This window comes from Camelus ferus, chromosome 9 (genome assembly GCF_009834535.1).
Source record: "Camelus ferus isolate YT-003-E chromosome 9, BCGSAC_Cfer_1.0, whole genome shotgun sequence".
Classification (NCBI taxonomy): Eukaryota; Metazoa; Chordata; class Mammalia; order Artiodactyla; family Camelidae; genus Camelus; species Camelus ferus.
Window position 1 is genome coordinate 47892941 of NC_045704.1, and position 15748 is coordinate 47908688.

At 40.3% G+C, this 15748-nt stretch overlaps 1 protein-coding gene across 1 annotated transcript in view; it reads left to right on the plus strand.

The window, feature by feature from the left end:
* Nucleotides 1-15748, plus strand: part of PHLPP2 (PH domain and leucine rich repeat protein phosphatase 2) — a 63288-nt gene that overhangs the window by 42655 nt on the left and 4885 nt on the right. Inside the window, exons 11-18 of the mRNA XM_032486674.1 lie at nucleotides 2690-2785; nucleotides 4050-4205; nucleotides 6149-6349; nucleotides 8994-9156; nucleotides 9372-9502; nucleotides 10855-10965; nucleotides 11792-11986; nucleotides 13429-13660. Coding sequence (XP_032342565.1) covers nucleotides 2690-2785; nucleotides 4050-4205; nucleotides 6149-6349; nucleotides 8994-9156; nucleotides 9372-9502; nucleotides 10855-10965; nucleotides 11792-11986; nucleotides 13429-13660 — 1285 coding nt within the window. The remainder of the gene's footprint in view (nucleotides 1-2689; nucleotides 2786-4049; nucleotides 4206-6148; nucleotides 6350-8993; nucleotides 9157-9371; nucleotides 9503-10854; nucleotides 10966-11791; nucleotides 11987-13428; nucleotides 13661-15748) is intronic.

A 15748-nucleotide genomic window follows, 5' to 3' on the forward strand; every position in this document is an offset into this window, starting at 1 on the left:
TAGGCATTACTATTCAGTGACTGTGTTTTACAGTCTAGTGGAGAGTTTGCAATCACACAAGGAGTAACAGAGTAGTGTCTTAAGTGCTGTGAGTGTAGAGTGCTAGAAGCAAGTAGCAGGGGCAGTGGACAGAAGTGAGACAATAAATGCAAAGTACGTGTCATATGCCTGACATAAAATAGTCTCTCAAGAGTGATAGGTAGGTTCCTTTAGATATTTGTTACTTTGTTGTCATTATTATTAAGCTTTTGTTCTAGTTTCCCTTCTATCCATTTCTTTCTGTCATGTCTTCCCGGCAAAACCCCAGCACAAATCAAGAATAAGATTTACCCTCTCCACTGAGCTTGATCATTACTGAAGAAAATCATGAGTGGACACCACTGTAAATTTGCAGTTTCCAGCCTCATCTGGAGTCTTTCTCTTGTCAGCTCCTCCCAGGACTCTGGGCATCTGTTCCAAATCGCTTGGCTTCTCTCAGCCACAACGCGCCTCATCCCTTCCACTCTAGACATGACTGAGAGAGTGGAGGACATCTGAGTTGGTCTCCCTCCACTCCTGCCCCCTTGCTGACATTTATGTAGAGTCACATCCAACCTCAGCTTCTTCCTCCGTTCCAGGCTGCCTTGCTCCCATCCACTCCCGCTGCCCTGGACCTTGCTCTGTTTGTCTTCCTCCTCTCCTCTCATGCCTGTTCAGGGGTTTTCTTTTTCTCGATCTGTACACACACTCATACCTCTTCTGTCTTAGATGAAAAAACATGCCCTTTATCTTGCAGCCCCTCTAGCTACTGCCTGTTCCCTCATCCCTCTCATCCCCCTTTTGTCCCAATTTCTCAAGAGTTACTTGCATTTGTTGGCTCCATTTCTGTTCCCATTTGTTCATCCCACCGCAGCTGGCTTCAGACCTTCTCTTGTGGAACTTTTCTGTATTGACACTGTTAATCTTGCTCTCTTTTCTTCAGACGTGCTGTTTCCTTGGCTGGCTGATACAGTCTTGATTTTTTTCATGCCACTTTGACCATTCTTTCCATCTCTCGTAGGCACTCCTCTTCCTTAGCCCTTTAAAGGTCAGTTACTCCAGGGTCTGTCCTTGGCCCCCTGTACTTCTCATTGGACATAACCTCATTTACTCCCGTGATTTCAGCTACACTTCAGTGTCACCATCACCCATTTCACCAGTCCAGCCCCTCTTCTCGCAGCCTCAGACCTATGTGTCCAATTTCATAATAGATGTTTCGACCTGCACATTTTCAATTACCTCAAATATACGCAACATTAAATTTATTATCTACCCTTCCAACCCCACTTAAACCCGTTTGTCTTATCTCTGCTTCAGCTTTGGGCATTATCATAAGACAGTCATAGCTAGCTGGACACTACTGAAATTCATGACTCTCAGCCTCATTTGGAGCTTAGCAGTCCTTTCTCTGGATAGAATTTTCTGATTTTATCCTTGGTCTTCTAGGCTAAAGCCTAAATTTCTCCTTTGGATCTACCCTATGCTCTACTCCCATGTCTAATCCACCTCCAAGTCATTTTGATTTTTGCCTCCTAAATATTTCTAGCCCGCCTGCCTTCCCTTCCAGGTGTATTACCACTCACTGAGGTCCTTATCATTTCTTGTCTGGAATTCTGTAACAGCTTCCTGATTATTCTTCTGTTTACTAGTATTAACCACCTCAACCAGACCTCTGTGTAACCATAGCGTGAGCTGTTTAAAGTGCAAAACGGACATTGTCTCCTCACTGCTCACAGCCCCTTCAGGGATCTCCCTGCACTTGCAGGATAAAGTCATGGTTCTAGACATGGTTCAGTCTTTCTAGCCTTGTTTCTTCCCACTCTCCGCTCCTCATTTGCTGCTCTGGCATCACCAAACAGCTTATTATTCTTTTCTTGCCTCTGTACCCTAGCTCACGTCACCACCTCTTGCCTTGGAACATCCTCCTTACTCAGGTCATTTTATAGCTTTCTCCACGCTCTGCCCCAGAGGCTGTATCTCTTCAGGAGCTTGCCTCCATCCATGTCAGGCAGAGTGCTTCCTTCATGAAGCAGTCAGAGCGGTATCTGCGTTTCTCTTACAGCACTTCTTCTGCCTCATCTTATCGATTCATCGATCAATAGCTGCTTTAAGGCTTAGAGAAGCTGAGTAACATCTGGAAATAAAAGTCCTTTTACTGAGTATCTGCCCAGTGCTCTACTAAATTTTTGCGTTCACATTCTAAATGACCTGGAACTTTTCCCCTCACTGGTTATCTTTTGTCTCCACCTCCTCACTTTTATTCATTTGGTTCATTTCCCCCAGAATTTGCTTCTATTCTCCCCCAGTCATTACTTGGGGAAATCCTACTCATCTTTGAAGATTTGTTTAAAATGCCGCTTCTTCCATTCAGTTTTTCCTCCCCTCTCCCTCGTCCCATCCCCCGACTTGTGTGCTTTTCTACTGCTGAGCACGCAGCACAGTCCATCTAGTCTCAGACGTGTTTGTGTGCTTGTCTCTCTCCACCCTTCTATTGCAGCATTCATTGAGCACCTACTGTGTTCCTGGTAGTGTACCAGGATGCCTTGTCGGGGGGTGCTTCTGCCTTCCAGGAGCTCAGGGCCCAGCTGACAGATAAAGAACCTACTAGGGAAATGGAATAAGTTCTACTCATCATCCTAAATGATGCCTTTTAATTATTTATTTTCTGCAGAAACCTGCTGGAGTGTGTCCCTGACTGGGCCTGTGAAACAAAGAAGATAGAAATACTAGATGTGAGCTATAATCTTCTGACAGAGGTTCCAATGAGGTATGCTTGTGTTAATATATATATTTTGTGTGTATTTAATTATTTTCCTAGATTTGAGTTGCCTTTCAAAGGCACTTTGATTCATTTGCTCAATAAATATTGAGTACCCGCTGAGTGGAGGGCAGCGCAAGTGCTGTAAGGAATCCACTATCGCCCAAGGCATAGTCTTGGCCTATAAGCAGATGGTTGAGATGACTTGTGCAGAGATGACTGTGATAAAACATGGAGAGAGTTGTGACATAGGTTGGTGACATGATAGTGATAATAGTTCATTTGTACTGGATGATTTATTTTGAGCTGGGCAGTGTTCCAACAGCTTTACTTTTATTACCTTATTTAATCCCATATCAACTTTATTTTATAGATGCTGTTATCCTCATCTTACAAGTAAGGAAACTAAAGCTTAGAGTGGTTAGGTGACTTGCCCAGGGTCACTTAACTAGGAAGTGATAGGAGCTGGCATCTGAGCGTAGTCATTCTCACTCCAAAGGCTCACTCTTGGTCACTAAGATATATAAATAAAATGTTTTAGAAATTCAGAACTTTGAAAAGAGAATTCTTTCTGGAGAATGCATATTCGAATTGATCTTTATAAGATGGTGGGATTTCGTATGTGGAGGGAAAGATAGAGGTGTTGAGGGGTGGGGGTTGGTATATTAAAAAGATGTAAAATGTGAGGTTATTACTTAGTGGAGTCTTTAAAAGTAAACACATGCAGTGTCGTATTAGTAGGTATGAACACAGCCTTGCAGTCAGACCTTCATTCAAATCTCGACTACACCATTTACTACATTCAATGTGAGATCTTTGGCAAATCAAGGTCACTTAACCCTTCTGAACTTCTTAGTTAAATGACCTGGCCACATTTTAAGCACCGAATAGATAGTAGTTTTTGTTATTAACTTATACTCAGTTGTATTGATGTTAATAAATTCACTGAATTTAGGGTACTGTCTGCCTAGACCTAAAGTCTCAGTTGATTTATTCCAGAAATTGCATTTTTTGTTTAGACGTGTTCTGAGCTGTGTTTTTTCATTAATCACCTTTCCCCAGAATGCTTTGAGTAACTTCCTGGTGGGCGGTGGGTAAACAGATGGTCGAGGCTGCTTTTTTGGCTTAGGCACCTGTTGGTGATGATACTGTCTAGGAGAACATATTTCTATTAGTTTACTGATTTCAGCTAAATAGCCAAGGAGAGTCTCAGGAGGAAAGATTTAAGTCCGTTATCCTGTTGTTGTTTCTTCTGTGTGCTCTTCCTCGTTAGAATCCTTAGTAGCTTGAGTCTCAGAAAGCTGATGGTGGGACACAATCACGTGCAGAACCTTCCAGCGCTGGTGGAACACATCCCTCTCGAGGTGTTGGATATTCAGCATAACTTGCTCACCAGGCTGCCAGATACCCTCTTCTCCAAGGCCTTAAAGTAAGTGCCATAGATTTTAGTTGGGAGAACAGAATCATTTGGCTAAGCAAACTGCCTGGACTTGTCATTAGAGTGACCTTTGGAACTATCTTTACAGAGTGTCCTCCTAGTCTAGCTTTGGATGGAGACTTATTTGCAATTTGTGTGGAATAAAATATGACACTGTCTTATGAGGCAGAAATCCTCAATTCAAAAGTTGAAATAACCATCAAATACTTAGGAAGTTATGGTGTTTTAAACAGGTGTTACCAGGTTGGGAAGGTTCAGGCTTTCATCTCAGGAAAGGAGTACAGTTACGATCTTCAAAGAGAGATTGCAGCATTCTGATACAGCTTTTTGCCGGGGGCGGTTTTCAGCTTTTGCATTAGGGAGAAAGGGACATACCACTGAAGATAATCTAGTTTTTGCTTCCAGCTCTACCAAGCTATCACACAGTTACATTATTTTTTGAAGGGTTTTTTTTTTACTCCCTGCTTTGAAAACTGTGCATTTAAATGTAACATTGTTCCAAAAGTATTTGCTTTCTCAGTTGTAAGTTAACAAATAGATAGTGTGTCTTCCTGTTTTAATACCCATAATCAGGTTTATTTAACATATATGTCACCATTAAATGAAAACTAGTTTCTCTGGCAGTGTGGAGAAGGCAGTATTGTCTTCAGTTTAGACATGGAGAAAGCAGAGATAAGCAGAGGTAAGCAGTAGTAATTTAACATAAGGCTGCAGGAGACATACCAAAAGCATTTCGCCCACAAGTGTCTATCTTGTTCTTTGTTTAGCAGCTTATACATTTCTTCATGTATAATACACTTGGTTGGATTTTCCTAAAAATAAAATCTTTGGAAATTCTAAAAAACGTTTGAGGGAAATTTTCTGTTTGGAAAGTTTATGTAGAGTCTTAATTGTTAATTAACAATACAGTCCATTTCATTCTGATGACAGTCTGAATAAAATTAGTTTACAACTGTAAAGTCCTATAGTAAGGAAGTTACCTAGCAGTTGTAGCAAATTGTCAGTGATATTTAACACTAACCCTGCACAGAACACTTTTGGGCCATACAAAGATACAAACAGACACACTGAATCCTCAACAGCTTAAAAGCTAAACAGTGATGTGGATCACACAGTTTGAAAAAGACTTAAGAACACACAAATTTAATAATATTAGCTGCCTTTTATTGAATATTTCCTACGTGTACCAAACACCGTGCTGGGCAAATTTTTAAAATCATGCCATGTTTTACCTAGGAGACTGGTGATGGTTAAAATGACTTATGATACTCATTGTTGACAAAGGTGTGAACAAATGCATTCTTATATCCTTCTTGTGGAAGTATAGTTTGGTATAGCCTTACTGGAGCTCAGTTTGGAGATATATATATATATAAAAATCGTAAAGACATGTGTAGCCTTTGACCCCACAGATTCTGCTTCTAGGAATGTAGCCTAAAGAAATAATTGGGTAGGGACTCGAAGGTGCTCATTAAAATGTCTATAGTAACAAACACTGGAAACAGCCTGTAAACCCATTATTAGGGGATTATAGAGGGATTGGCTAAATAAATATGATCCTGTTAAAATCAGACAAAAATCTTTCTAAAAGGTGTCTTCAGAGTTCAGATATTGGTGAACATGATACTCAACACCCTTTCCTTTCGGGGGACAAACAACCAGTAAAGCATGAAGCTGGGTTAGAATTGGGCCCTTACAGAATCCTGGAAACACAACTAAGCCCATGTTCTTTCCTCCCTACTTGGCCTGTGTGAGTTGAGTAACAGGAACTTTGGTAGAATCAATCAGAGAAAACTACCTGGTGGAAATTACTTTTGTCATGAGTTTGGGAGCGTGGAAAGTCACTGTTAACGTACTGAGATGGCATGTGGTCTGCATGAAAGAAGGCAACAAATAGCCATAAAGGGAATGATGGTTTGCATGTGTTCCGGCAGTCTCAGATACTTGAATGCATCTGCAAATAGTCTGGAGTCTCTGCCATCTGCTTGCGCTGGGGAGGAGAGTCTTAGTGCGCTGCAGCTGCTCTACCTGACCAACAACCTCCTGACGGATCAGTGTGTGCCGGTCCTGGTAGGGCACCCGCACCTGCGAATCTTGCATCTTGCAAACAACCAACTACAGACTTTTCCCGCAAGGTAAACAAACACAAACTTTGATTATTTCAGACATGTGACATGAATTCTGCTTTTGTCAGACAGCGTCACAGCCATCCGACTAGGTGCTCCTACTTTACGTTGACTGACTTACTGATGCTGTGATTCCACTAATTGAAAGGGAAGATCTGTTTGTACCGGTTGTTAAGTATCAGTAACCACAGAAGTTGTGGTTAAAATGTGTTTAATTCTTAGTTCTATTTACTAAATATTAGTCTGAGGATTTTCAATGTAGAAAGGTACAGGCCTATGAAATAATTTACATATGTTGAATGCCTACTGTATATGAGGTACTATGTAAGTTCTGGGGAAACAGTGGTGATTAAGTTAGTCTCTGTCCTCAAGGAACTTCCCGTCCAATTAGGAAAATAGACAAGTATATAAGCAGTTACAGTGCAGTAGAGGAAATGCAGGATGTCAAAGACACATAAGGGTAACTGCACTGCAAGAGTTGGCCTTCCTGGGGGAAGAGATGAATAGTATTTAGCCAGGCTATGTTCATAAGACTTAAGAGAGACGTTTAATGTTGTCCAAGTTTTAAACAGTATTAGTGGAAAAATAAATATCTTCCAAAATACATTTGATTAAAAGAATTTTTTTTTTTAGAAAATTTAACACCAGAAAAATCTGTGAAGGTAGTCATTAAAAATCATGTTTTCAAAAACTAAGAAGATAGGGAAATGACATTTGATATAATTGGAATGAAATTAATGTATGTATTTCATATATCATGTTTGGATGAAAACAAAACTATATTTTATTCTAATTTTATATATTTTATTCTAATTTTGATTTACAAATTTTCTTATAAATGTATTAAACTCAGAAAACAGAGATTGAAATATTTGGAGCTTATAGAAGACAGGTGGGATAAGCTTGTCCTTGAAAGAATCTGAACAGTGGCTTTCAAAGTGAATGTGGAATCTTAATATCAGGATGTGATAGATCTCTTGAAATCCTATCAGATTAATTCATTTGGCCTCAAATACGTTCATGTAAAGTGAAAATGACACACCACTGACAAGTTATGTTAGCCTAGGAAGCTGTTGGGAAATATCAGATGTAATACTCTGAAACTAATGAATTCTGCCTAATCTGATGGCACTCTTATTGTTGGAGGGGTCAAAAGCAGGCTAATGTAAAACTTAAAATACATCAGAAAATGTGAAACTAAGTAGTTAGAGGTAAAGACAAGAATTAACAGGAGATTACACAACATTAGAGTAATCTGAATACAGATAATAAAAATAAATGGAATTTAGGAGCAGTATATTAAAGAAAATGTATATTGTATACTGAATAATAAATCTACTGTCAAGTCATCTCCTGAACAGTGTTATAATTGCACAGGCACAATCCAAGTCTTCTGTTTCTTTTGGACTATTTTCAGAATCTAACACAGTTCTGGGTGCTCAGTAAGAGACTGATTGCGATACGGACACTTCGTTTCTGTCTGCAAGTTGGAAAGTCAAAAGTCCAAGTTGGGAATAGTGTTTGAGAAAAGTGTGAGATTGGACATGGGACCACTTTTAAAATATATTATTAAGTAACCAAAAAAAGAGCAAGTTATAGAACAGTATGTATAATAAGCATTATGTTTTAATTTGAAAGATAGAGTTTTATGCATTAAAAAGGACAGGAATAATGTCAACCAAAATGTCATCAGAGATTATCAAGGATTAAAAGATTTTTTTTATGTTCATCTCTATTTTTCAATTTTTTTTCAGTGTTACTGTTGAAATAAGAAAGAAACGATTTTACTTAGCTTAATTTTTATAAACTATTGATTTTCTAGCAATAGAAGTTATATGAAAGGGACAGGATATAAATTTCATGTAAACTAGATCTGCATATGAAAAATTTGGCAAGAAATTCGGCAAAATGAAAATAGTAACTTTTTTCAGATTGGTGGTATTACTGTTGATTGATTTTCTTTATTTTCCAAACTTTCTATGTTACAGCAGTTTATTACTTTTATAATTTTTAAAATCAACAGATTAAGAGAAATCAGAGCAGTTTGCAATAATCTAGATAAAGGTGTTAGCCATCTTACTGTGCAGAAAGCTTTGGTTACCTTTTTGGGACAGTGTGAATCCCCTACCTCACAGTCCCCAGCACCATGCTGGGTGTACAGGAGGCACTCGACAACTGTTCATGAAGAGGGGTTATGTTAGGAATACATGACTGTAGAAAATTAAAACCAAAAGGAATCTTAGTTATGATTTAGTACCACTTCTTTATTTTACGGCTGAGGATATTGATGTCCACTGACTTCAGCTTACCCAGTATTTTGCAGCTAGTTAGTGGAAAGCAAATGCCATAACTAGTTGACCAACCCTAGGCTAAGGCTGATTTAGGCACTTCCTGTAAGTCAGGTACAGGAAGGTGTTCACGCCCTGAGACCCAGCATCTGTAAGGGAAGCAGGTGAAGCCACAGCCCTTGAAGTGCACCTAGAGGGGATGAGGCCGAGGCTCAGTAGGAGCCTCATTCACCCGCTCTGGTGACTGTTTCCTTCTGGGCAGGTGTCTGGCAGTGGACCGTTCACCTCTGCTCTAGCCACTGTGGAACTTGCTTGGCAGCTGCTCGTTTGGATGCAGTGTGGGTATTTTGGTGTTTCTTTTTCAGCAAACTAAATAAATTGGAGCAGTTGGAGGAACTGAACCTAAGTGGCAACAAGCTTAAAACCATTCCCACGACCATCGCAAACTGCAGAAGGCTGCACACACTGGTGGCGCACTCCAACAACATCAGCATCTTTCCCGAGATACTGCAGTTGCCTCAGATCCAGGTACTTCGTGTGCTGCAGTGATGTCCTCCCAGGGAAGTGGCAGGAGGGTGACTGGGGTGGTTCTTGTCTCATAAGGAAGAGGAAAGCGGCAGTCTGTGATCACAGTGTATTTAATTGATTCCTGGGAAGAAATTAAGTTTCCTTTCAGGATATAGTAGGAGACTGAGGGTTAGACAGAGTTAAGAATTAACCTAATCTCTTCATTTTCCTCTCAGTTTGTAGACCTAAGTTGCAATGACTTGACAGAAATCCTGATTCCAGAGACTCTGCCTGCTACTTTACAAGACCTGGACCTGACTGGAAATACAAATCTGGTTCTGGAACACAAGACGCTGGACACATTTAGGTAGGATGTGTTTTGAAGTTGAAACCATGTGTGCTCCTAGTCATGCCAGCCTTGTGTGGTTCTTCTTAAGGATTGTGGAGACCTTGGTTCATTAAAGGCATAGAATGAATTTGTTCATAAAGCTCCTCAGATCTCTTCTTTGATTCAGTTTTTGATGGATGTTCTATCTAGTAGTCAGCCCATGTGTAGTAGAGCTCAGCATCATGACTACTGCTCAGCCATCCCCCCAGTATTTTTTTTTTTTTAAGTAAAGGTAGATTTATTTAGAGAGACACATACTACATAGTGTAGGCTGTTTCAGAAGGCGAGAGAAAGGCCATGAGGTGTGGGGTTTGGGTGCTTAGGTTAAGGTAAAAGTAGATACACTGTCCGTAGACAGAGTACGGGCCATCTCTGAAGACAAGAGAGTGAGAGGCGCCATGCACCCAGTACTTTTACAGGGCAGGTGTTGGGCTGTACCCCACAGGCCTGCAGGCCCTGCATTTGCCCAAACTTAAGACCAGAGAAAGAGCCCAGAATCAGCAACAGAGACATCAGTGGTTTAATGGACAGGGGGATCTTACATGTCTGAAGCAAGGTCCTAGAGTGAGACCCGACCATGTGCAGCAGACAGCTGGCAGGACATGACAATCATCTTGGCTATAGGGGTGGTGGGTTGAGTTGTGGGGCTGTTGCCGGTTACAGAGGAAATTGATGTCAGGTTGGCTTATCAGTTACTTGGAAAACCAGCTGAGGAGCATGTGCCTCACTGCTCCTTTGATAAACTTTCATGGTAGAAATAGTTCTGATCTAAAGATTAGAACTATCACTAGCTGGGGTGGGAGTGAGGTGGGGATGGGGCCAGCAAGTATGTAGGCATTTACTGATTAGGTTCTATGATTAAGAAGGAAGGTCAGTCAGGTGGGTCAGGTGTGGGTGAGGCAGGCAGTGGTCGAGCAGGGGATGTACAGAGAGCCAGAGAACAGCCATCTTGTGTGGCCTGATGCAGGCTAGGTGGTTTAGGTGGCACAGATCACATTATATTACAACATCTAAGAGACAATGCCAAGATTTCACTGTATCAAAATACTTAAAATAAGTAGACAGTTGGTTGAAACTTAGAAATCTTTGTTGTGCTTAGTTTTTCATGGAAATGAACAGAATCAATTATAATAAAATTGGCCCCTATTTTTTTCTGCTGCTTCTCTCCTTCCTCTTTCTTGGCCAGTGGTCAGCACACTCCTTTATTTAGTCTTTCTGGAAATGAATCTGGGTCTGTCAACTGGTTATCTTATAAAAACATATGCTGGGATAGTTTTTGTAAAATACAGAAGCGTATACGGTTTAATCTTCCCTTCTTCCACTTCCCACAGCCATATCACTACCCTGAAAATTGATCAGAAACCTTTGCCAACCACTGATTCTACAGTTACATCAACCTTCTGGAGCCATGGACTGGCTGAGATGGCTGGGCAGAGAAACAAGTGAGTATCGTGGCCATGGAAACTGAGAAAGTTCCCCCCGACATCTGGGAACTGATCTAATACTGAAAACTAGCTGCTGTTCTCCTGTTGGATGTAAACAAATCACAAGATTCCAACATCAGATAAGCTCCCTCTGAGACCATGAGCCAGTAAGGCAAAACAAGATGAATGTACGTTCCACAAAATACCCAGCACCCCGTCTCATGACTAAGACGAGTGACTGCTACTTTCTTTACCAATCATAACATTGTCCCCTTGCTAATGTTCTTTCCCATAGATAAGATTTATTGAGATCCCTAACTGTAGAATATTCCTGCCTTCTTACAGCACCAATCTATTATGATCCCACACTTTGTTAGACTCTCCCCAAAATGACACAATCAAAGCCCAGATCCTGTACTAGGTTATTTTCCCAATATCCTCTGACATACCCCAGAGTCCCATGGTGTGCTTTCTCTTGTTGAGAGGTATAATAAACCCAACTTATTTAGCCACAGGTGTGTTGTGCACCTAGGGGTCTTTGGCTGAAAGGTGTTGATGACACTAGTCCTTAATCAAAAACACGTAATCTTTTTAGCCTTCTGCAACAGTGCAAAGCTAATGTGTACTGCCCCTGAATGTGGCTGCATTTCCCCTTCTCTTATGACATCAACTCTTTAAGATGCTGCTTAATTATCTTATGTAACACTTTTTCATGTGTAGATTAAGATTTACTCCTATTCTTCTCCACCCTCAATTAATACGTACTTTTCTAAAGAAGGCTCCCTGGAGAGCGCTTTACCACTAACTCTTTTTGGTGTTTGTCTTTCTCCTGTTTCTGTGATAGGCTATGTGTATCTGCTCTAGCTGTGGATAACTTTGCAGAGGGGGTGGGAGCTGTATATGGCATGTTTGATGGGGACCGAAATGAGGAACTCCCTCGCCTACTCCAGTGTACCATGGCGGATGTGCTCTTGGAAGAGGTACAGCAGTCAACCAATGACACAGTTTTCATGGCTAACACCTTCTTGGTATCTCACAGGTAAGCAGATGGGTTGAATAATTCCTAACTCAGTTCTACGTTTAGAAAATCTCACTAAGCCAGAAGGTCAAGGTCTCAATTATAGGTACCGGAGCAAGGTGAGATCGTGCTCCGTGTTGCGTGACCATTCTTTGCATCAGCATGGAATTTGGGGACTTCGGCTCTTTAAAGAGCCTGTGGAGCCATCTGTTTTCTCTGCTGGAACCAAAGACTGCTGAGAATCTGGAAAGCCCAGAAATCATGCGCAAAACATTGTGTGTGTGCACGCGCGCGCCTTTGGGAAGGAAGAGATAAGCTTTTATGAGATTCTCCAGAGTCAGTGACCTACAAAAGGTTAACCTCTCATCACGTTCTTGTGTTTAGAATACTTATTATTGAGGATTGACCAACTAATCCTCTCACTGAAGTCTAAGCCACTTAAGAGCAAAAACCCTATAAACCAAACTTCTGAAAAAATCTCTTAGCAGCTAATGGAGCATCTTCACAACAGGTGGGCTGCTTAAAGGAGATGTACAGCTGTGAGGTCATAACTTGTATAACTAGGGTTGAAACGGAACAGCATGGAACCCGAGCTGGTTTTATCCATCATTATAACACAAAGCAAACATGGTAGTTAAATGACTCTATTTTTCAGTAATAAAACTGAGCCTAGGGCCTTGGCAAAATAAATGGTTTGAGAAAGGAAACTTAGTTTATGAAGCACCTATCAAGAGCTGGACACTGTACCAAGCATTTTTCATTCTATATCTTTAATTTTTCAAAGCAAGCCAAAGAGGTGAGTATTTTAAGCAGAAAAATTTCTCAGAGCATTAGCATGCTGAGGATTCCATGAGTGGCAGAGCTGGAACCTGAAACCCAATCTTTCCGACAGCATCTGCTCTGTGCTTAGCATTGTATACCAAGTGCTTAGGGGATAGATGCCACGTGTGTGGGAGAAACACAAGGAAAACAGTGGTCCTTCCTTCAGGGAACTGATAACCTAAGCAGGTGGTTCACAGAGTGTGGTTCTAGGACTTGCAGCCTCAGCATTACTGGAAACTTGTTGGAAGTGTAGATTTTTGGGCCAGCCCCTTACCACCTGAATCAGAAACTCTGGGGATGGGCCCAGAGTTGTTTTTAATGAGCTATTCAGGTGATAAAAGTTGGAAGCCACTGAATTAGGTCATTGTAGCTATGATCAGACATGAGCAGAAGCAGCAGAGAAAGCTGCACCTCCATTGTCTCCTTTCCCCTCACCCTTTCTGTAAAATTTCTTAGCTAAGAGTAGAAGGCGAGGCTCTCTTCACCATCATCATGCACAGCAAGAGATACCTTCAGATGGCTGACAGTGAGGCAGGTTCACGGTCATGTTGCAGAAAAACAAGAAAACCAAAGACGCGAAGGACCACTGCTTTTTTGTAAAATTAGCTACCATGTTTTCATTTTCTTTTCTTTCTAAACAGGAAATTAGGAATGGCTGGCCAGAAGCTGGGCTCCTCTGCCCTCCTTTGTTACATTCGCCCTGACACTGCCGATCCAACGAGTAGTTTTAGCTTGACTGTGGCCAATGTTGGCACATGCCAAGCAGTCCTGTGCCGAAGTGGGAAACCGGTGCCTCTCTCTAAAGTCTTTAGCCTGGAACAGGACCCACAGGAGGCTCAAAGGGTGAAGGACCAAAAAGCCATCATAACAGAGGTGAATCTTGCTCTCCACCAGTCACTTCTACCCCCTGAATCTAATGAATGCTGTTCTGCATAGAGGCAGTAGAAGGGCTGTTTGTTCTTCCTATCAAGACTTGTAAATTGTATCCAGTCCAGATAATAGTACTAGAAGAAAATCTAATGAGTTAGTGACTAGCAGAAAGAAAAAGCAAATTAATTAGAAATGAAGTATTCTGATTTGTGATCCGTTAGATGTATAGCTAGCATATGAAATGAATGTAAGTGTTCCCCTTGGGTAATTTCCATCTGGTTTGTTACTCCGAACAGAAGAAAAAGTTCTGTAGTTTGACATCCTGTTCTGAAATGCGAAACTTCACAGTATTTTTCCTGTTTATATTATATATGGCTTAGTATACTCTGGTGTTTTGTTTTGCTTTTCTTTACTAAGGAGGCATCAGTATTTGCTATTTTGTAACTTTTCTCCTTTTTCAGAAGTTAGCATATCATTTTTGCTTTCAAGGAGACTTTAACAATTACATGTGAACATTGTTTACTGCAAAGCAGAACTCTGTTCAGATCTTTTGCCCATTATTATTGGATTGTTTGTTTATTATTGAGTTCTTTGTGTATTTTGGATACAAGTCCTCATCAGATATGTTTTGCAAATTTTTCTTCCAGTCTGTGGCTTGTCTTTCATTCTTTTAACAGTGTCTTTTGCTGAGCAGAAGTTTTTAGTTTAATGAAGCCCCACTTACCAATTTTCTTCATTCATCAATCATGCTTTTGGTATTGTAACTAAACACTCACTGCCAAACCCAAGGTCACGTAGGTTTTCTTTTGTGTTATCTTCTGGAAGTTTCATATTTTGTGTTTAGGTCTGTGATTTATTTTGAATTAATTTTTGTGAAGGTGTAAGCTGTTCATGTGTAAATTCTTTTTCTTTTTTTGTGAATGTCCCAGTTTTCCCAGCCACATGTGTTGAATAGAGTATCCTTTCTCCACTGAACTGCCTTGGCTCCTTTGTCAAAGATCATGGAGTCTCTTTGTGTGGGTTCACTTCTGGGCTGTCTGTTCTCTCAGAATTCTGAAGTAAGGACTAGATTCCATCCAAGGAAGCACAAAACCAAAAAAATAACATTATATTGTGGTTGATACTATGGAGGTTCTAGAACTATGGTCTTAGAAAGGTCTCTCAAACAAATGATAAAAGATAATTTTTATTTGATTAGTCTATTATAAAATTTAAATAATATTTAGATTTTTCTTAGGGGGTCCTAGACAAGTAGGAAATATTTTTATAAATGTATTTTAACTATAGACATTTATTATTTGCTAAGCATTATATTCTAATTATTTTGTTTAATTGTCACAGTAACCCCCATGAAATAAGTGCCTTTATTTTCATTTTATAGGTGAGGAAAATAAAATTTAGAGTTTGTGACAAATTCTGATAAATGAGAGAGCCAGGATTTTCCGCCAGAAGATGACTGCAGCTATGAAATTAATACATTGAGGGCTTTAGAGGTTTTGTTTGTTTTTATCTTGAGAAGAAATCAGTATAAAGCATCTGTCAGATGAACATTCCCAACCTGCAACCAGGGTTATTCCTTTTCCTCTGAGTTTAGAATTGCATCATTCTTGGTACAGCCCTAACAGTAGATGAATTATGCCACAGATTTCAGACTTTCCTCTTCTAGGCTAAACAACTTCAGAGATGATTCAGTGCTTTAGCTATAAAGATTCTCTTAGCCATTTAATATCTTCCTGAATCTTTTCAGTCCCAACTGTGCCTTTAAATGAGAAGTCATTGTTAGTGAGCCATCTGAGCTTTGGCCTCTCAAAGAATACTAGTGATGGGGAATTAATGCTAGTTCTCCTTACTGTTTTCCTAACAGATGTTTCTCTACTTAAGAACATGCGGAGGCCTGTACTTCACGTTAGAGCAGGTATCTTTTGAGATAGAGGTGCCTTTTAGCCACTTAATTTTAATTGGTTTTAACTTGGTCCTCAGAACTATTTGTGGTATAATAAACATTGGATATTTTGTCCTTTTAGAATTCTATACGTTTATTTTGCGTAAGTCCACCTAAAATTACACAGATCCTAGGAAAAACTACCTAAT